Here is a 23,596-nt window from a genome sequence, read left to right as displayed (position 1 = left end):
TTTAATATCTTTAAGCTTATATTTAGAGAAGGTTATATATATTTAAATATATATTTGAAAATATTTATATAATCTCAATATAACAGAATATACACATTTTGTAAATATTATTAAAAATTTTTATTTTAAAAATTATAAAAAACAATTCAATATTCCCATATTGAATTAAAATTTTTTCATATAACACAGTTCATTGTATCTGAATGGATTTATCTTTCGTAAGGCAAAATTAGATATACAAATAGTGGAAAAAATAAGCACACATTTTAATATTTTCGAGTTAATTTTTTTAGAAAATAAATTAATTTTCAATGTATCTATAGTTCTATTTTATTATTATTTATATTAAAACATGTTAAAGTAAATTTATTTTTCTACCATTTAAAAGTTAGTTTTTAATAAACTTTATTAATATCAAAGCAATTTATATTTCTCAAAAAAATTAATATTAAATATTTCAAAATAACAAAAATAAAGCCATAAATATTTTAAATTTTTTTTTCGTATTTATGTGATTTGTTGATTGCATGAAACTTAAATGAATTTATTCAAATGAAGCGTTGCAACTTCTCTAAAAATGTTTCATAAAATCTACACTTTATTTAATTATATTGTGTCGAGCCTAAACATTATCGATTGAATTAATTCAATTATTTTATCGACAAGACGTTACAAGTGCTATTATTGCTTTAAATAAGGCAACTATACATTAAATTCTACGAAACAATATTGACGATTACCAGAAGGTAGAAAAAAAATTATAAAAAATGTATCCAAACCTTTAATATAAAATTTAATTTCTTTCAAGCTCGAACTGAATGTAAATTAAAAATATTAAATTTTCTTTTTGTAAATAGAGTTTTCGGTTATTTTAAAATTTCGAAACTTCATTTTATTTTATTTTCTTGATGAAAAAAATCTCAAAATAATATTCATATGAAAGCCTGTGTAGGTAGGTGTGCTTGTATATATATATATATATATATACGGTTTGGTTAATATAATTTTTATATCAAAGTTTATATCTATAAATAAAGAATAAGAAGAGATTCAAGTTCTTACGTTCCAATCGAAGAAAATGTATTTTGTATGTTTAATTTAATAATTAATTTTATTAATAATTTACTCATTATATGATATATAATATTTAAATGTCATTCATTTTTTCTATATATTGTTTATAGAAACAAATAAAAAAGTATGAAACGAGAGAATCAAGAAGCTTCATGAAACGCAACTTTAAATTTAATATTGTAATGGAATTTTTATGTTAATATTATTTAATTAAGTGCGGATTTAAAAGAATATTTTCAAGTTATCCGCCTGATCTCAGTTATTTTCAGTCTGATATACAAAATATAATTAAATTTATTGATTTTTCCGAAATCTTGTGCAATATTCTTATAACTATTTTAAAGTAAATATTTTTCAACTCTGCAAGTTATAAATAAAAATAATTTTAGTTTTCATATTTTCGATTCTATAAAAATTGTTTTTAGTTCATTTCGAACTCCTAAAATCTGGAAGTTTTCCTTTTCTAAAGTCTTTATTATCCTGATGACGATGCAAATCTACCGATAATCACAGTCATTCAAAAAGTATAAGATGCATTATAAAAATCATATGAAAAACAATAAACATCTGTAGCACTAAATGATGCAGAAAGTAGATCGTTACTAACATAACAGGCTCACACTAAAGTTATGTCTCTTACTTTCTTTAAACGGTCTCTTTTAAGAAATATATAAAATTCAGCAAATAACCCACTTATTATAATGTTCACATCGCACCTGCTTGTTGACATGTTATATCTCTTCAATTTACAGAACACGAACAACCTTACCTTGAAGGACTGAATCGAAAATCATATCTTGATATCAAGCAAAAACTTTGGCTGTTATATTGTCATTCTGTTGAGATACGGATTCTTTACCAAAAATCTGGTCACGTACTTTACAAAATAGCCCTATAAACCTAACCAGAGACACAATTCGATCCTCTCGCTGAAGTTTTTGGAGCGAAAATAGCCAGTAATGTGTTTCCATGACAACCTTTAACCACGATTTCATCTTCACACACTTGATATTTCCGATATTTTAACCAAACGATTCTTAAAAATGTTTATCTTTTAACATAATTAGAAACATTGGTTTTAAGAGTCGAAATCAGAATTGTTAATAGTTATCAGATTCAGAAAAGTAGTATGAAATTACACTCATTACTTTCTTTATTTCTTCTCTTTATGACTNTACAGTATTTATAAATACGTATGTCAAGTTATATTTTTATTATGACGCAAAATACATTCAAGAGTTTACGACCACTGTGCCGGGTGAGACGTTGTTGAAACAAAAAATGTTATGCATTCCATCACGTACATAAACAGTGTCGTAATTCGCCAAGTGCAAATCATCAAATTCGTAAAATTTTTGTTTATATTGAACAATCCGGATAATCGAAAATCCGGATAATAGAGGTCCGGATAATCGAGGTTCTACTGTATTTTGCTTTATAATCTATAAAAATTTATAATATTCATAAGCAATAAATTAATGTTATTTAAATTATAAGGTTCTTGTAATATTACTTGAAATTTATATATTGGAATTGATTTTAAAAAATTGTAGAAACAAAGTATATAATAAAAATATATTATATATAATATAATACGCAAAAATTTAAAAACGGAGCGAATTAGATAATTTAAAAAATTTAAATAATTACTCAATGATCACTCTTTGATAATTCTTATAATTAATTACTAACATTCATTGATAATTATAAAATTATCAAGTATGATGTTTAGTGATGACTGTCATTAAATTTCATTGATGATAACATTTAGCCTAATTTGATTATGTAATATTACAGGAATGTATAAAATATATTCTTACAAAGATTTCACGTTTTTTATGAATTAGAAAAATTTGACATCGATCTGTAACTTTATTTTTGTAGATTAAAGAGGATCAGATGTTGTTAGTAGGGATTATTTTACTAATGGGCTATTTCTAATCTTGAAGTAACTATCGTTACCAAATTCTTGGTAAAAGAAGAAGTTGATTAATGTAATAATATAGCTTTTTTGTTTTTTAAATTCACCGTCATAAATTATTTATATAATTTAATGTTATTCAATTATGATAATGATTAATAAGAAACTTTCATATGTAAATATAGAAGAAAAATCCCAAAAAACTTTTATGAATTAAAAAAGTAAAATAAATTTTACAATGAGTTATTGAAAGGATATAATGTAAAGAGTATTTCTAATTATTTAAGGGGCACAATCGCGCATAATTTACAGCTTTCGTATTGTATCACTTCAGAAGTGATGAAAATTATTTTTTAATTTCGAGTTATAAATAATTTAAAAAAATTAATTTTTATAGAGGCAGATACAATAATGAAATAGTTTGAGAATACAATTCTTCTTTATAAAATAGTTTTATTTTTACGACAGAAGTGTGAAATTCATCTAATTAATTTCATCTGTATATTGCTGTTATAATTATTCTGCTTATAATGTTTATTATAAATTTTTTTCATAAAAATTCACAATAAATTTATTTAAACCAGATAACATCCATTAAAATGGGTAAAAATCGTAACTCTACTGTAAAATTTAAAAATAAATAAATAAAACAAAATAAAAAAAAATAAATTAAATTATTTTTATAAATTTTTTGGACACTAATTAAGTTTACATATTTTTTAAAACATAATTTACATAACTTATAAATAAAAAACCAGCTGAAACAATCATTCATTCAAATTGTCACATAATATGCAATTCAGAACGAGTCCTCCTTCCGGAAGGAGGACTCGTTCTGAATTGCATACTATGTGACTCCTTCCCTAAAAGAAAAATGAACCTTTAACACACCCTAAAAATACATGAATGATCAGGCTAGCTCATGAGAAATAAAAGCACATATTTGTGCGTTGTATTTTTGTTTATGAAAATTTTTTTTTTGTGAAACAAAGTTTTAATTAGTCATATTAAATAGAAAAGTTTTTGATTTTACTTGTGTATTGTAATATTTTAGGATAATTTTTCACGTCTATTATTGAAAAACAGAAAGGTGCCAATTCCACATCAAAAAATAGATCCGAAATGCATATATTGTATGAATTTGGAAAGAGAGAGTGTTCTATCTGGTTTACAATTAATAATTTATGTAAATTAAGTCAAAATAAATTAAATTATTTTTATTGAATAAATTTCAACGTTTCATATATATTCAAGATATAACTACCACAAACTAAATTAAAATTGTTACTGCTAATATTTGAATTATAATAAATCTGCTTATATATTTAAATATATTCTTCATTATGATATATAATCTGTTTATCTTCATTTGATATGAAAGATATAATCCTTAATTTTATTTTAAAAATTTTGGCATTACAACTTAATTTCAAAACCGTGTACAAAATATATAAATTATTTTCATGATTTAACTAAATTATATTTGATAAAATNTTATTGGTGGAGAATATGTATAATAATTCAATTGATCGTGAGATGAAAAATTTACAGGAGTCAAAATTTCACCCATGGTATATAGTTAATTTAAATTTCCCTCCAGCAAGTAATTATATTCATTATAAAATACCATTTGGTATCAAAAGATTTTATATGCAGATCAGATTAAACAGTTTTTATATTATAGTTGAAGAAAATTATTTGGATATCAGGAATAAACAATGTAAGCTGTGTAATGACCAAATTTCTGTATATCATATAATTAGCTTGTGCAAAGGTTGTTCCAAACTTAGAGAACAGACTGGTATTTCCACCTTGTCAGCCATCAAATCTATGCAAGAATTCTACCAAACAATATTTCAGATGGGTCCATTTATGATTATCAGAATTTATCAGTTCATTATTAAATGTATTAAAACGGTGGAGAGCCTTAATGAATGACATATATATTTAATTTTGTTGCTGTTCTAACTTTTGTTTAATATTATAATAGATTGATTAAATTTAAGAATAGAAGATAACTTACATAATAATTATTTATTGTCGGAAGATATTATATATTTACTAATATTTGTAACCCAATGCACCCCTTGTAACTGGAATTTTTTCCAAATTACGTTAGTAAACTTGAATTGAATTGAATTGAATAATTAATGTAGAAATATTTAAATAATACAAAAATATCTCATCAAAGTACTAAATAAACAATAAATTTAAATTCAGAAGAAAACACATACCAAAAAATCATAAAAACTATTTACACCGATATGTTTATGAGATATTATTCATCATTAGAAATTTAAATTTGCAACTTTAAGAATTTTGAATGTAATTGAAACATTTATTTTTTGAACATAAAAACTGCAAAACATCTGAATTTTGAATATGATTCTGTAACAACATATTGTAGGTATTTGCAACAAATGCAAGTTTAAATCGCTGATGATAGGATGTCACGTTCGGAAAATATTCGATATAAACAATCCTTCTGATCCTTGAATAAGGTTTGTTATTGTTCTGAAATATACTATTGGATCGTTATTTCCTACTTCTGAAAATTTAAATTCTATTTTCAAGTTTAGATAGAATTTTACATATGAGAAATCTGCTTGATTTTGTAGCATTATTAATATATAAGATTTAACTCGTATATTGAAAAATCTGTAATTAAATAATATTATAAATAATTATGATATACGCTTACATATTACATATCGCAGATATTTAGTATGTGAGTGTATATAATCATTATAAAAATATAATAAGCATATATGCAGATATACATGAAATATAAAGAACATTTGTATGAATAATATAATATAAAAAATAATACTTAACATTGAAATAAAAAAATATTCTTTTCAGTTCTACTATTTTTATTAAATAATAATAAAATTTACTTATAGCGAAAATATGAATATTAATAACAATTAGATGAATTTCAATTAAAATTAGTTTATTTATTATAATAAAATTCCAATAAAAATTATTTAATATTTAAGTATCATAAAAAATTAATGTTAAAAAATAAACTTATAAAATATTAAATGTAAAAATAAAAAGATTTAATTTTTAATTAAATTAAATTTATATCATGAAATTATTAATGAAAATGTCTCCAAGAGAATGATTAGGGATTAACTTTTAATCGATTTTTAAATTTAAACTATTCCCTAGCCGTTTTTAAAACGAAAAATGAAAAGAAAAAATTATGTTATGAACTGAATAAATAAATAAATTATTTCATTACACGAACATCATTCATCATCATCCAGTAAAATCCAAGAATTTACCTGCCTGGTGATTGTAACTGTAAGGTTTGATGACGTAAGCCAACCGTCTTCGACTTGAATGGTTTCTGTCTCTCCACCTTTAACCTGCGAACCATCTATTACCCAAGACATCTGTGCTGGTGGATTGCTAGGATCACTCTGGCAATGCAACGTAATTGTTTCTCCTCGAGTAGCTTCTACTGGTCCTGATACATTCAGTTTTGTTGGAGGAACTATGAAAATAATTTATATTCATTTTCAATAAACATTGTAAAATGTATAATATTGACATATTTATTTTGTTTACTATTATATTTTTGTCTATAAATTTCTTATATACTGTTTTTAAATAAAACGTACATAAAACTTTCAACTTGATGGACGTCGCCATTGCAGGCATTGTGTCACTATTGATAGCCTCACAACGGTAAATCGCTCTGTTATCGTCCGCTGCGACAGTAAATGCGTAAGTATTAGTTGACTCTTGGCCACTACTTGAATAGGTTATGTCAATAACTTCGTCATTCCTGTACCAAATAATTTTTGGAGTGGGTCTTCCTCCTCGTGAGATACATACAAGAGATAATTTTTCTCCAACGTGTACAACATCCCCCTCTAGAGGCAGATACAATAATGAAATAGTTTGAGAATACAATTCTTCTTTATAAAATAGTTTTATTTTTACGACAGAAGTGTGAAATTCATCTAATTAATTTCATCTGTATATTGCTGTTATAATTATTCTGCTTATAAACTTCATTAGTAAAATTATATCGGTTATTTAATACGATAGTCATCGAGAATGTTAAATGTATTGTCCTCAGTTATACGTAGGTGAATGATCTTAGTATATATTAGTAGATCTACTGATTATTACAAAATATTACACAGATTATAAATTGTTTTTTATATAAATAATATAATATTTTTGTTATTTAATTCAAATTCATTGTGTCATTTAATTTAAAATGTTTATCGTGCTATCGTCTTTCCTAAACAGAAAAATATTTTATATTGTGCATTAGAAAAAAATATTTTTTCTTATAATGAGAAATACTGTATATCTACAGAGTACCTATATATTTTTCATACTCCGACAAATTATAATTAATATATCAACTAAAGAACTATCAAAACAACTGGTAGGCCTATAACAAACTTAGGATCAAATTGGCAAGTTATGGTTTGTCTCATTTAACTATTTAACAGTACAGAAACAGACAGGAATTACGGAATTTCTTTATTGGTGGAAAATATGTATAATAATTGAATTGATCGTGAGATGAAAAATTTACAGGAGTCAAAATTTCACCCATGGTATATAGTTAATTTAAATTTCCCTCCAGCAAGTAATTATATTCATTATAAAATACCATTTGGTATCAAAAGATTTTATATGCAGATCAGATTAAACAGTTTTTATATTATAGTTGAAGAAAATTATTTGGATATCAGGAATAAACAATGTAAGCTGTGTAATGACCAAATTTCTGTATATCATATAATTAGCTTGTGCAAAGGTTGTTCCAAACTTAGAGAACAGACTGGTATTTCCACCTTGTCAGCCATCAAATCTATGCAAGAATTCTACCAAACAATATTTCAGATGGGTCCATTTATGATTATCAGAATTTATCAGTTCATTATTAAATGTATTAAAACGGTGGAGAGCCTTAATGAATGACATATATATTTAATTTTGTTGCTGTTCTAACTTTTGTTTAATATTATAATAGATTGATTAAATTTAAGAATAGAAGATAACTTACATAATAATTATTTATTGTCGGAAGATATTATATATTTACTAATATTTGTAACCCAATGCACCCCTTGTAACTGGAATTTTTTCCAAATTACGTTAGTAAACTTGAATTGAATTGAATTGAATAATTAATGTAGAAATATTTAAATAATACAAAAATATCTCATCAAAGTACTAAATAAACAATAAATTTAAATTCAGAAGAAAACACATACCAAAAAATCATAAAAACTATTTACACCGATATGTTTATGAGATATTATTCATCATTAGAAATTTAAATTTGCAACTTTAAGAATTTTGAATGTAATTGAAACATTTATTTTTTGAACATAAAAACTGCAAAACATCTGAATTTTGAATATGATTCTGTAACAACATATTGTAGGTATTTGCAACAAATGCAAGTTTAAATCGCTGATGATAGGATGTCACGTTCGGAAAATATTCGATATAAACAATCCTTCTGATCCTTGAATAAGGTTTGTTATTGTTCTGAAATATACTATTGGATCGTTATTTCCTACTTCTGAAAATTTAAATTCTATTTTCAAGTTTAGATAGAATTTTACATATGAGAAATCTGCTTGATTTTGTAGCATTATTAATATATAAGATTTAACTCGTATATTGAAAAATCTGTAATTAAATAATATTATAAATAATTATGATATACGCTTACATATTACATATCGCAGATATTTAGTATGTGAGTGTATATAATCATTATAAAAATATAATAAGCATATATGCAGATATACATGAAATATAAAGAACATTTGTATGAATAATATAATATAAAAAATAATACTTAACATTGAAATAAAAAAATATTCTTTTCAGTTCTACTATTTTTATTAAATAATAATAAAATTTACTTATAGCGAAAATATGAATATTAATAACAATTAGATGAATTTCAATTAAAATTAGTTTATTTATTATAATAAAATTCCAATAAAAATTATTTAATATTTAAGTATCATAAAAAATTAATGTTAAAAAATAAACTTATAAAATATTAAATGTAAAAATAAAAAGATTTAATTTTTAATTAAATTAAATTTATATCATGAAATTATTAATGAAAATGTCTCCAAGAGAATGATTAGGGATTAACTTTTAATCGATTTTTAAATTTAAACTATTCCCTAGCCGTTTTTAAAACGAAAAATGAAAAGAAAAAATTATGTTATGAACTGAATAAATAAATAAATTATTTCATTACACGAACATCATTCATCATCATCCAGTAAAATCCAAGAATTTACCTGCCTGGTGATTGTAACTGTAAGGTTTGATGACGTAAGCCAACCGTCTTCGACTTGAATGGTTTCTGTCTCTCCACCTTTAACCTGCGAACCATCTATTACCCAAGACATCTGTGCTGGTGGATTGCTAGGATCACTCTGGCAATGCAACGTAATTGTTTCTCCTCGAGTAGCTTCTACTGGTCCTGATACATTCAGTTTTGTTGGAGGAACTATGAAAATAATTTATATTCATTTTCAATAAACATTGTAAAATGTATAATATTGACATATTTATTTTGTTTACTATTATATTTTTGTCTATAAATTTCTTATATACTGTTTTTAAATAAAACGTACATAAAACTTTCAACTTGATGGACGTCGCCATTGCAGGCATTGTGTCACTATTGATAGCCTCACAACGGTAAATCGCTCTGTTATCGTCCGCTGCGACAGTAAATGCGTAAGTATTAGTTGACTCTTGGCCACTACTTGAATAGGTTATGTCAATAACTTCGTCATTCCTGTACCAAATAATTTTTGGAGTGGGTCTTCCTCCTCGTGAGATACATACAAGAGATAATTTTTCTCCAACGTGTACAACATCCCCCTCTCTATATCCTTGAATTTTTGGTATTCCTGGAGGATCTGAATAATAACGCCAGTACGTATAAACTATAAAGCTAAGTTTGAATAATTTAAAATATAGGTAAGAAACTAACATAGAACACCAACTGCCACTGTAGTTCTCATGGGTTGTACAAGAGCTTGATGATGAGCTTCACATGTATACGAAACACCAGTATTTTCTAATTTAGGATAAAGATTTATCGAACTCGAAGTAGTGTATCTCTTATTCTCTTCTCTTCTTATAGTTAATTTTGCAGCTTCTGAAAAATTGAAAACTTCACATATTCAATATTTATAAATTCCTATTTTTATTTTTTATTTATTAAAATTTTCGTATTAAACTTTGATTTGATAGAAATTCTGTTGGGAAATAAATCTTACAAAAATATTTATAAATAAAGAATATTAAATATGAATTATAAGTTATATTTAAATTTTCAATTTTTATTATAAGTTATTATTTTTAATTTCAAATCATAAAGAAAAAAATCAATTTTTCAAAGTATATTTTTATTAAAAATGCAAAACTTGAAAAAATTTTTAAAATTAATTTTAAGATAAGCCTATATTTTAAGCAATAACTTTGAAAATATAGAATGTTTGAAATTTAAAAAATTGAAAGAAAAGCATTGATATAAATAAAAGTAATATTTATTATGTTATTTTGCTTTTATAATACCTTCTCAACTTCTAACAATATTTAAAAACTAATAATATTTTTAATTAATAAGATCTAACCTGGGACTAATTCCATGTATCTTCTGTACCATTTCAATTCAACTGGAGGTTTGCTTCCAGAAGCAGAACAAACAAGAGAAAGCTTTTCTCCTTCTCTCACCATCGCTTCCTCTCCATCTTGTAAATTGTTAATTGTCAACATCTTGGGCGGAACTGTAAAGTTTTTTACACATATCATAATAAAATTATAGTCTTTGTCTCTCTCAATTTACATATATAACTTACAATTATCAATTATACTTTAAACGTACCTAGGACGGTAAGACGAGCTCTAGCTCTAATGGGCTTTTGATTATGTCCTGGTCCCACCTTTATAACGAATGAAGTATATAAATAATAAATTTAAAATTTGTAAAAATTAAGTTATTATATTAATATTTAATTAACAAATTACCTGACACTGAAATTCTCCTTCATCTTCTAATTGTGCATTTTCAATTTGCAAACTATATATACCTTGTATGACATCCGACATCATTTTATATCTTGGATATCCGGGAATTTCTGGATCAAAACCTTAAAATTACATTCATTAAAGTTATATATCTAGAAATAATTATAACTTACGTAAACACTTTGAATATCATTCTTCAAATGAATTTTGTCGTCGTATTAAATACTGTACTTTGCTAAATTAGTAAATTAAATATTTTTTGCAAAAATATGTAAGAAGATTAAAATTGTTGTCATTTTAACATGCTTTTAGCTATATAGCTTTCAAAATATTTAAAAATAGTCTGCATTTGTCGTTTCTGTTAAAAATTCTTAATTAAACATGGCTTTTATTTTCAACTTTTATTCATTTTTACGTGAAAATAAAAATAACTAGCATTACAAAAAACAAAAAATATTATAATTAGCTACTTTAATTTAAATTTAGTAAATGTAGCTTAATAGACGCCAATGAATGCCGTGTTAAAATATAGAAGTTCTTACCCATAATCATTTATAAAAGGGGATTAATAGATAGGGATGTAAGTGTCAAATCATATTTAGTAGCTAACACAATGTAATCCTGTCGAATATTATCCCATAAATACGGCGATAGAATTGCATTAACGATATTACAAGCTTTAATCAAGTTCTTTGTTTAACTTCATTTCTTAACGGCATTATATATTAATAAGAACGACAATTACTTTGATACATTTGTGAAGTCGAGCGTTGAAATCACTGATTAGTTATTCATAAGACACTATTGCATGTACTGTACACTTTATAAATTTTAATTACATGAATGTATATATAAAGCTCAATTTCATAATTTTTAGAAGCACTTGCCTTTGTATAAGTATATGTAATAGTATTTCTGTATAAATTTATTAAGTGAAACAGTCTTGAGTTTATTTTACATTAATAAAGTGATGTAAAATCTTTATGCATTTGTTTTTAATTTATATATATTTTATTTTCAGTATAAAAAAAATTAAAAACTTTCTTAAATATATTTGCAAAAAGTATAATTAGAAAATTCTAGCAAGTATTCTAAAATAATATATTTCTAAATTAATTTTATAATATAGATTATTATTTATAATGTTCAATAACAATAATCGCGTACATTTACTGGTCATGGTATTAAAAATTATTTAGAGACAATTAAAATAATTTTTATAATATAGTTTTTATATAAATTTATAAGACTGAATGTACATTATGATTTTTTAATCCTTTATGAAATACAAATTTATAAATAAGTACGCCCACAAATGTTTAATAAGCAAATAATCTAAATAAATGATTTGTTTTCTGTTTGAAAATCGCAAAACACGTTCCACTCTCAGATGACTAAGCATCTCATATAAAACTATTTGTTTACTCAATGATGATGCAATCTTCAGCATTTTGTTTTAACAATTAAATAAATTTCAGGCGTGTTGCCTCTTATTATTCACAATTCTTTTTACACTTTTTTCATAAAAAATATATAAACAAGTGATGGAAAGCCACATGCCCGAAATGAATATCATTTAAATAGTGTGCTGCAAATTAAATTATAAATAAATAAATGATTTACGTGTGTAAAGTAAATCATTAAAATGTGCAACATGTTTTTATGTTTGTCCAACAAAAAATACAAAGAAAACGTATAAATTTAGTTCAAGATAACAGAAGAACTAAGTAAATAAATTTTATCAACTTATTTTAGATATTTATAAATACAATATTCAAATAATATAATATAATTTTCAATAATTTCATATTTGCATTATATTACCAGATATGTTAAGAATTTTGTCCTTTGGCACACTGTATAAATTAGATTAACATAACAATCTATATTTGTGTTTACTTATTTCATAAAGTATTCCTTGCAGGACTGATATCTGTAAACATATCCAAATTCGCATAAATTTTTATACAAATAATATGATCATCAGTTGTTTTGAAAAAGAATTTAAGTAATTTTGAAAATTATGTGTAACTAGAGATCGGAAATTACTAATATATCATTCGTAAACATGAAAATGAATACATTTTTCATCTTTTTTATCTTTTATTCGTCATTTTTACATAATATATCGGAAATTTTTTACTCTTTCTACAGCAGTTATATCTTTCTATATACTGTAATTCTAGATTAAAAACTTAAAAAAGTTAAAGTAATCTTAATAAGAAAACATAATAGTTAATATACAGAATAAATCTAGAAATTATATGTACTTTGTAATAGAAAAATTAAGTCCAAATATCTAACAGTATATGTAAATGAGATACCTATTTATTACTATAATTAATGTAGTTATAACGATCTTGAATCTTGAGCCTATCTCTTTCAAAATATAATATATTACTAATGAAGCATGTTTACAAAATGAGCTATCACAACGATCATTAAATAAATGTTTAGGAAATTTTCGATAAATTAATGCTAATTTCTAAACATATTTTATCAGAAAATTTTCACAAACACTTAAATTATACAAGTACATTTGATAATATAATTTTTTTAATGATGCCAAAGTGCTTAAAACGCGGTCAAAGACGACTTCCAGTTTCACTTCTTTCAATTACAATAAAATATTTATTTCCATAAATATTTTTATTTACGGAATCCAAAATATTATACATTATATGATTATTATACAATCATTAACTATCGAACTATTCAAAGTGGCAGATCGGAGAAATCATCTGGCACGTAACGTATCATACGATTTTGGATCATCAGCCTTCTTTTTCAATAATTCTTTCGGTTTATCACCCGATCATTATTTTTTCAATAACTTCTTCGCATTTATTCTAATTAAAGCATTTATTCATTTCATTTCTTTAAATATCGTTATTTGAAGTCTGGAACTGCGACACCATATGCATTTTTAAAGATTTGTACTCTTACTATACGGCACGTGGACTCAAAAAGATGCGCCATCCTGCATTAGGGGATCACATATAATGATAACCAAATGTTTATATTCTATTATCTGTAATATAGCGGGTTTTTAATGTTGTGTATTTTGAATAATTTTACATAATATAAACGAAATATTTCATCGTATTATACGCATTAAAATGAAAAGAATATAAAAATTTTATATTGGCTTTATTTTAGAAATTATAATAAATATTAAATTATATCGTAAGAATATGCAACATCATAACTGAAATATGTAATAATATAATTATGAAACATTGGGAAATTTTCATAAAATTATTTCACAATTAATTTAAAATATACATTCCTCAACTATCAAGTATGTATTTAATATATCTTTTGTTAAGTAACGATTTTGATATATAATACATTCCAATATATATTCTATAGCTTATTTAAATTTTTAAAATTTTTTAAAAACTTTTCCTCGAATCTTAAGTGATGGTAATACTTAATACTTCTTCGTATTCTTTTCTACTATAAAAATTGAACTGCAAAACGTAATAATATTGTCTATCTAACTATTACAGAGCAGCGTAAAGTCGAAAGAAACTGCAAATAAACAATTGAAAGACAATTTTGTTAACACCAAATAAAATTGAGTGGGAAAAAGAACGATTTTAGTGAACTATAGTTTTCCATTGAGATTGAAAACTATCAATACATTATTTACCCTAAGACAGCTGCCAACTAACTTGCTAAGTTTTTAATTTTTATACTTTTATTCTTTATATTTTTAAAATTTTCTGTTTTTAGTGGCTGAATGCGTACACAATTTATTTTTCTTTAATGTATTTTTATTTTTATATAATGTATAAATTATCAAACGTACGATTTAGTTCACTTTTAAATTAAAGGAAAAAATTGCCAGCTAAATTTAACAATAAATCGACGAAACATTAACATTATTGATAAACATTTAAGCGATGACAAAAAGAAATTATTTTATTTAATAAAACATTCTACATATCTTAAAAAATCGTATTTTAGCTTAAATGGAATTGAAATATAAAGTAAGTTTTATGAAAAAATATTTTGAAAACATCGTATAAGCACGAAAAACTAAAAATTTCCTAAAACTTTTAGATGTTGTCGGGATAAAAATCGTCTGGCAAACGGTTTTCCCGCGCTTTTCCAATCGTTGGACGAACGACGGTTGTCGCCATAGGAACAGCAATCGGACCACTTTTGAAAATTCGACCGCTCATTGGTTGAGAGACATCACGCCATCGGCGGACGTCTTGTAGAGCTGCTAAGTGCTGATTGGTGGAATCCAATTCTGCTTCAATCCTATAAAAGGATTGAGTTGTGGCGGGAAGTTCAGTTCACCGTGGACTCAGAAAGTGGACTCACGTTTGGTCTTAGTTCGCCTAAGCTGGTCCCGAAGCTTGTCTCGTCTCGTTGGACTGTAAATGACTTTAGAGTTAGTTCGTTGCAAGGTGTCTTTTCGACGGACCTGTTGTAGTGGATAAATGTGATGAACTTTGTTATTAATTAACGTTTTGTAAATGTTTGTTTTGTGAACTTTGTAACTGTACATACGTTTATTTTCAATATATATATATCGTTTGAAGTTAACTGGCGTATGTGTGGTATTTTGAACTTTACTGATGTTTTCTTTGATCATTCATAAATGCCTCAAGAGTTTATTCAAATGTTCTCTTGTCCTAATCATAAAACGTTCCTATTATTTAAATAAATAATAGGAACGTTTAAATAAATAAATAATTTTTCTACAGGAACATTATAAAAATATACATAAATATATATTTAGAGGGCTTAAATAATTTGCTATACAAAAATAAACAAGTTTTTATTTAAAATAATATTTAAATATATACATAAATTTTGGTAATAAATTTCTATAATTGTTGATAATAAATATATATAAACAAATATACTACTCAAAAACTAAATTGTTGATCAGACACAATTGTTCTATAATTTAAACTATAGTCTTAACAAGGGGCGGCAAAATTATGCAAAATTTTCTTCAAAATATAATAAAAATAATAGTTTAAAATATTCAGCAGCAGAAATCTCATTAAATTATTTTCGAATATTTTTGTTTTTTTCTATGAATTTTTAAATGTTTCTTATTTTATTTTTGTTAAAAATTAATGAGTTTTTATGTTTACTTGTAAGGTTTGAATGGTACTTAAATAGATAATGAAATAAAAAAGTTGTGTTTTACATTTATTATATAAAAACAAAGCAATAATAAAAAATCAATTTATTATAGATAATTTAATAAATAAAAATTATTAATAAAAATTTGGGGGTCACAAAAAAATTATGACATATTTGATGGGCCGCGATTTTAAAAAGGTTAAGAATCACTGGTCTATACAATCAAACTCGTATAATTAATTTCGATAGGTATCCAATTCCGATCCCTCATATAAGCAAGTCCTTAAATTACAGAAACTTCAATAGCTATCATATATAACAAATAAATTCTTTAAATATTAATATTTGCCTATATTTATAATTTTTTACCTTAAATTGCATAAACATATCTCCATATCTTCAGAATCATTAAAGTTTGTTATACTGTTTCTTGAATAAAATAAGCAAATTATTATTATTATTATTGTTGTTGTTGTTGTTGGAGGCTACTCAAGATCTAGGCTGGTCTATATCTAGGACCTATCTTTCTCTCTCTCTATCTATCTATCTTTTTCTAATTCTCTTTCTATTTCTTCAGGAGGGAAGAAAGTGAGGAAATAGGAAAGAGAATAAGAAAAAAAGGAAAAGGCCTCAGTGTGTTACTAAGCAGATAGGATGAATCAGAGAAAATAAAAATAAATACAATATTTATATTTATGAGAAAAGTTTATGTAGTCGTTTAAATTCATAAAATAATAGCTTTAAATTAAAGTTGTAATGGCATTGTATATCAAAAGGTTGAACAAATCCTTAGTATTTACAAGCATATGGAAGATAGAAAACAATATAGATAATGGCTTCCTTTAACTGAATAAAAATATATATACAAGAGATGGTAACATTGAGCGTTCGACAAAGGAATAAGCCTGTTTCCTTCACACTTGTGGAAACAACAAAACAGAAATATAAAAGTTAAATACAATATTTGAATAAAGTAAGAACCTAGGTATTCACAAAATTAAATACATAACATTTGTAAATACAAAGAGCTTCACTATAATGATAGAATGGAACGATATCAAGAAGTCAGTACAAAGCGAAAATTGTGTAAGGTAGCTATTAACAATACGTTAATCACAATGGAATTGTAGTTTTAGAACTTTTGTGGTGTTAGCAAATGTTTTTAGAACATTATTATAATTGGTGTTCTTTGTTGAACTTAGTTTTTTAATAACTTAGTAGCAGGCCAATAGAGACCTTCTTTTATTGTGCATTGTATGGAATTATTCTTTTGGTAATGAATAAGATACACTCAAAAATAAAGTGATCAGTTGATTAGATACCTATGATAAAATCCAGACATTTAGTTAAAGGAACGGCATTAATGTCTGCCAATCCAAACCTATGCAGATAATTTTTAAAATTTTTATGGCTGATAAGAATTTTGCTAATGAAGTCTGGAGCAAAATAGTTCATTCTATGCCATTGTAAGGCTTTAAATACGTTTTTGTATATAAATATCCCCGTACTTTCCTGTTTTTATTACTTCATAATGAGTACAGCTGTCTTTAATTTCTTTCGCAGGAATATTGAAGTAAGTATATTTTAGATTAAGATTATGGAGACTTTTAGCAAAAAGATCTGATCTTTTTCTTTCCTATTATTTTCTTGAGTCCAGGAAACCAATAGCAACTAAGACGAAGAGATGTACAGTAGTTAATACGTAGTATCATTGTTAGATGACGAATTTTATAGGCTATGTTGTTATCATATTTCTTGATTTTAATTATGAATGTTTCAACTTGGCTTCCATGGAAGTTAATAATAGGAAGTATATTGTTGAAGCGATTATACGAATAACCGATCGCACTTATAAGGAAAAGAATAAAAAGTTAAAATATCTTAAATAAAGTAAATGTATAATTTTAATTCTCTTTCAATAGTAAAAAAAAGTAAGGCATACAGATTTAATATTGATACATCTGACTGATTAGAATTAATGAATAAACTATGTAATCTATTTAAAAAATAAGCATTAGTATTTCATTGCAATTAACAACGTACTGATAAAGGTTTAAATTCAAAATTTAAAAAAATCCAGCAATGAGTTGAGTAACTTTCCCTGGCAACATTGAAAAATTGCGTTTGGCGCCATCTGTTATGTTATTTTTTTAATACACTTTTTATATAATTAATTATTATAGAATGGCAAAAAGCTTAATTTTGAGGATAATGAGTTTCATAAAAATTGTGAATGCTAATAAAAAGTAAAATCTTTATTAATTTTGAACCTACTCGAGATATGACACACAACCCTTTCTCTCTCCCACCCCTTGACCTTTAACCACCAAAATTTAATAGCACCACTCCTACAAATACGCAAACCTCCCTGCATAATTTCAGAAATTTTCGACAAAAGATACAAGAATTATTAAGCATCAAAATGTATGAACAAAATCGTGCCTCCTACACAAACATATGAACATTCATATATATGAAAAAGTCCCCATTTTTTAATATTTCGATATTTCAAGGCCTCGTGAGTAAAAAAGTGTAAAAATTTTGGAGAAGATCAGTTTTTGACGATCGCCACACTTACGTTTATTATATACAGCCAGGAAAGTAAAAACACACGAGGTAAATTTAATAACAACGAGATAGCACAACATTAGGTCTATAGAAGATTGTTGACAATCATTATTACGTAAATTTTCGTAATTTCCGAAATTATACTCATCAAAAGTAAAACCGCAACACAATGAAGAAATGCGCATAACTACTTGCAAATTTCAGGACTGGTAGAAGTGATAGATATGCAAATGATTAAGTTTGCGTACGCATCTAGTCATGGTACCCAGTTCGTGCTGTAAAGACCGTAGTAGCCAGCTCAAGCCATAAATGCTATCAGCGATGGTTTGCGGTAGCCAAACTTTCGAAGAAGCGTAGAAAATGCCTCAGAGACCTGAATACCACCAGATAACGGCTGGGGAACGAGATTATATTTTCGAGCAGTGTGACTTCAATTTGTCGATGTGGGCAGTTGCCATTCATGTTGGGCACAACGTGAGTACCATCCAGCGATGTGTGACACGAAGGACGCAGGAACATCTGCGAACACGCTGAGGAAGGAATGGATTGCACTAGCGCATGACAGAGCGTTCTCTCCGCCAGATTTGCGGAACGGCCTGTCAGGATCATTCTCTACGGCACGAGACCTCCGAAGTCGTCCGTCGCCATCAACCAGTGCATTTGTGTCCACCCAAACCATTTTCAACCGGTTATATGAAGTTGTGCTGCACGTAAGGCAACCAGCAACCTGGCTGCCATTAACTGCTCGACACATGGCTACATGACTGGCGTGTGTCGTCGTCATCGCAACTGGTCCACTGAATGAAGTCGAGTATTGTTTACGGATGAATCCCGCTTCTTTCTATAAAGGAATGACGACCGTGGACTGTATGGCGGTATCCCGGGAAATGCTACGCTATGCAGCCCTTTTCACTGAGCATCACACTGTCATCACATTAGGCATCATGATTTGGGTAGGAATCATGTTGAATCAGCAGACAGCTCTGATACATTTCCGGTACTCTGACCCTGGACCAATACGTCACAGAAATTGTAGGGCCTGTGATTCGGCCACTGGTACAGGCCGCACCTGACAAGATTCAGCAAGATAATGCCTGATCGCACATCGCACGGCGAACTAAGACTAGACAATATATGCACGGCAGTGGACGCAGTTTCACAAGGGATACTTCAGACAATCGGCTCATAGATAGTATACCTCACCATACAGCTGTCTGCATAGCTGCCCGTTACTGAATTAACAGGTGTCTATGGCATATTTGTTTTTTCTTTTAATCATTTGCTTACGTCTCCCACCTTACCGATCCTACAATGTGTCTGTGGCTACGCGCATTCCTTCATGTATTATGATTTCACTATTGACGAGTGTAATACTTTCTGTAGTTATTTTTCGGCTAATTGGTTTTTCAGATAATTCACGCTCTCTTGTACAGTAATACCCCGAACTTACGCGATAGGTGGGACCGAGGATAACCGCGTAAGTCGAATTCGCGTAAGTCGGGGTATAATTCCTCAATGTGTGTAAAATCGAAGTCGGATGTATGTAAGCTAATAAATGTTCTCGTTAATCTTATCTCGTCTTTTGATTCGTTCATTGTTACAAGAAATCACCACATAGAGTCTCTCGAGTCTCCATAGATATAACAAACACAGAAATAAATAACACAAAATAAATTGTAGCTATGTGTCAATTCCGCGCGACACGTCCGAACATGTAAGTTGAACGTCCGAACATGTAAGTTGAACAATAGTGTGGAGGGAATGAGTAATCAAGAGTTGCGTAGTGCTCAAACAAAAGACGAATAGACGAGATTTGAAAATCGTGTAACTCCGGGTTCGCGCAAGTCGAGGTATCATTGTATTGTATTAGGTTCTGTTTAGTAATTTTTATTAACGGTTCTAAGACTGGAAATGAAGATTTTCTGAATGAAGGTTTAATAAGTCTGCTCGACCACTGAACGAAAGTTACAATAACTCGAGAAAATTCACAAGTTCAAAGTACTCATAGTTAATACTAGTTTATTTACAAAGCAACACACTTTATACAATACATGACAACGCAGCAGTACCACTATAGCTCTGATTTGGTTCAATGAGATACAGCAATGCACATATATGCGATCTGCCAAGAAAGTTTCCTCCCGGAAGGACGTTCTATAGAAAAATAGCTCCAAATTTAGGTGTTAAACACGTGAAGAAAATCCAGAAAATGCCACGTTGTCAGGCCGTTGACGGGGCACAAACCCTCGAATCATTGTTCAGTGAATTTATTCACGTGGCCTTTGGTGATTACCACTGTCGATTCTATCCAGATGGTTCTTTTACAGAGAAAATTGAGTATTGAGTAGAAGTTTGAGGTCAATTGAACTAGCTGTAAAGACATTTCTATCAGAAACGCCAAATCCTATTCGACTATTAGGAAGTGGCCTTTCTTGTAATTTTCTCGTGAGACGTGGTCACTCTTCGAAAAAAGGAAATCATTCCACTTTTTACGACTTCCTACGAAGTCTCAGAATTTCTCTCAACACCTATTAAGCTCGATGCTCTAGTACCTATCGCCCTTTCCTATAAACACTCTACCTATATAGCTTCATCCTGGATCAGTAGGCCTTTTCTTTCTTCGTCTTGCTTCCCTCCTATTTAACCTACTGACCGACCAACCATGAATCAGAAAACCCGTTATGTGATAGGGAGTCTTAATTGAAGGTAAGTGTCAGGTAGATACAAAATTAAAAAATGTCGAAAAACCCATTCCTTCCTCGCTTGGAAGAATTTATGTCTTGTTTACCCGTTTATCACCCTACAATAAAGCCCTTTAAGCCGCTTTCTGTTTTCCATTTTTAGACTTAGTTCAGATTTAAATAACTAGTCAAAGCGATTTATTAATCCGATTATGACATTTGCTAATCCGTAAATTATGAATACAAAAAAATTCGTTATTTTTAATTATAAAATATTATTTACTAAATTTTAAGTCATTTAATTTTTGAAGTTTAATATTAATATAAAAATTACGTATTTTATTAGACATAAATAGGGGAGATCGGGGCAACTTCGGCATGCGGGGCAAGTTTGTCAAGCGCTTTTTTTTAAAAACAAATTAAAAGGAGACTTTGGTTATAGGTTAGGCAGTTGAGTTTTATTGGTGGCTTGTTGAGTGTAGTGTTTTTATTGTTCTCCAACAAGCGTAGTTGAATTATCAAGCAAATTTTCATTTTCGTTCAATTCCATATAATATTTTTTTTCCATTTATATTGAATTGGCAGGTTTTGTTATAATTCCATGATAACGAAAGTTACTTTTCCTGTTAGAAGGATGTAACTTCAACTTATTCACGTGGCCAGATCGTGGCTTGGCATTCTGTTCTCAGGGTTGTACTTAATGTTTCGAAATCATGACTAGCGGGGTAAGATCGGCAACATAAAGCCACATTAGAAGCAAAGGATAAAAATCAAACAGATGATAAATGAAAACATGTTTGCATTTGTTATTCATGTATATATGTCTTTGAACTTGCATTTCGTTGTAATAATATTAAATGGGTGTTGGATTTGTATTTCTTTGTTTTAATAGTGAATTCCAACTTATACATTGTTAATAACATAATTTTATATACGTGCCTATCTTGCCCCATTACTGTTGCCCCTATACCAGGGGCAACTTTAATAAAAATAATTAAAATAATTACAACTTTACAAAAAGAGAGAAGTTGCCGATCTTGCCCCTATACCCGGGGCAACTTCGTCAATTTCTCTCTTCTTGTAAAGTTGTAATTATTTTAATTATTTTTATTTCCAAACTGATTTTAACCAGTTCTATAGTAAGGTAACATTCCAATAGACAATATGCAAAGCTTTTTTTTCAGTTTACAGCAGTATTTATTACACAAAATTTAAGTAAAGCTTAACATGCCGATCTTGCCCCGATCTCCCCTATATATTTGTGATTATATGTATATTCAAGTAGAAAATAATTGAAATTCAGAAATAATCCAGTTGGTTGCGATTTCAGGTGTTACTGCCATAATGACCCGAATTAAAACCAGTTCAGGACCTCCCTAACATATTATAAGTAGAAGAGGCGTAAACATTGTACTCAATTTCTCATCATGTTAGACGACTCCATTGCAGATCAGCTCCGTTCGTGAAAGGCGTGATTGTGGCCATTTATATATTGATTCCTCGTATCAATTAATTCAAAAGTTTAGTCTAAAAATGTTTTCATCAAATTTAAAAACTACAAACTATTACATAAATTATGCACAACACAATCTCGATAATCAGACCGTTAGGTAACTGGATACGTCCAGTAATCTGACACTAGACTTTCGGATATTACTGGCGCTGTTGTCAAGTTCTAGACATGTTTTCCACTAGTTCAAACTTTAGTTTCCACTAAATTTGAACACCCTCCCACTAAACGTGGCATGATATCGCGCTCAAGATTGAATATTCGAGCTTGTCATGATAATAAAGGTCGTCAGGCTCGACATTTTAATCTGTTCAAAAAAGGCATCATATAACATAATGCTATATGTCAGTCCCCGAAATTTTTCTCCAAAAGAACTTTACCTCCCAGTAAATTTTCTACTTTCGCTACAATTTCTCATTATCTTAGTGGGAATATACAAACAATACAAATACTGAATACAGATGATTAGAAGAACATTCGGAAGACATAACGGCAGAAAACAATTAAAAATAATTTTAAATGAATAAACAATTTATTTGAGAACTCTAAAATACAGTAATATCTGCTTGCTCTCCTTCCATATTTTTAGTTATTTTATATGTGATTTTAATTAATATCACGCAAATAAACAAATGTTTTCTTTCCAAATGATTAACCATTAAATTCACCCTATTTCCGGAA

At 27.5% G+C, this 23,596-nt stretch overlaps 1 protein-coding gene across 1 annotated transcript in view; it reads right to left on the bottom strand.

Annotated features, from left to right (window-relative positions):
* LOC111631473 (nephrin-like) overlaps positions 1–23,596 on the bottom strand; it is a 176,490-nt gene that overhangs the window by 28,112 nt on the left and 124,782 nt on the right. The window contains exons 3-8 of the mRNA XM_023375719.1: positions 11,045–11,166; positions 10,902–10,959; positions 10,651–10,803; positions 10,005–10,172; positions 9,640–9,930; positions 9,301–9,512 (exon numbers count right to left, since the gene is read on the bottom strand). Of these exons, the coding sequence (XP_023231487.1) occupies positions 9,301–9,512; positions 9,640–9,930; positions 10,005–10,172; positions 10,651–10,803; positions 10,902–10,959; positions 11,045–11,166 (1,004 nt within the window). The remainder of the gene's footprint in view (positions 1–9,300; positions 9,513–9,639; positions 9,931–10,004; positions 10,173–10,650; positions 10,804–10,901; positions 10,960–11,044; positions 11,167–23,596) is intronic.

The sequence above is a fragment of the Centruroides sculpturatus genome, unplaced genomic scaffold (assembly GCF_000671375.1).
Source record: "Centruroides sculpturatus isolate CEXI.00-Female unplaced genomic scaffold, Cexi_2.0 scaffold43, whole genome shotgun sequence".
NCBI classification, from domain to species: domain Eukaryota; kingdom Metazoa; phylum Arthropoda; class Arachnida; order Scorpiones; family Buthidae; genus Centruroides; species Centruroides sculpturatus.
Note: the sequence above shows the minus strand (reverse complement) of the source record. Positions and strands in the feature narration are given on the sequence as shown.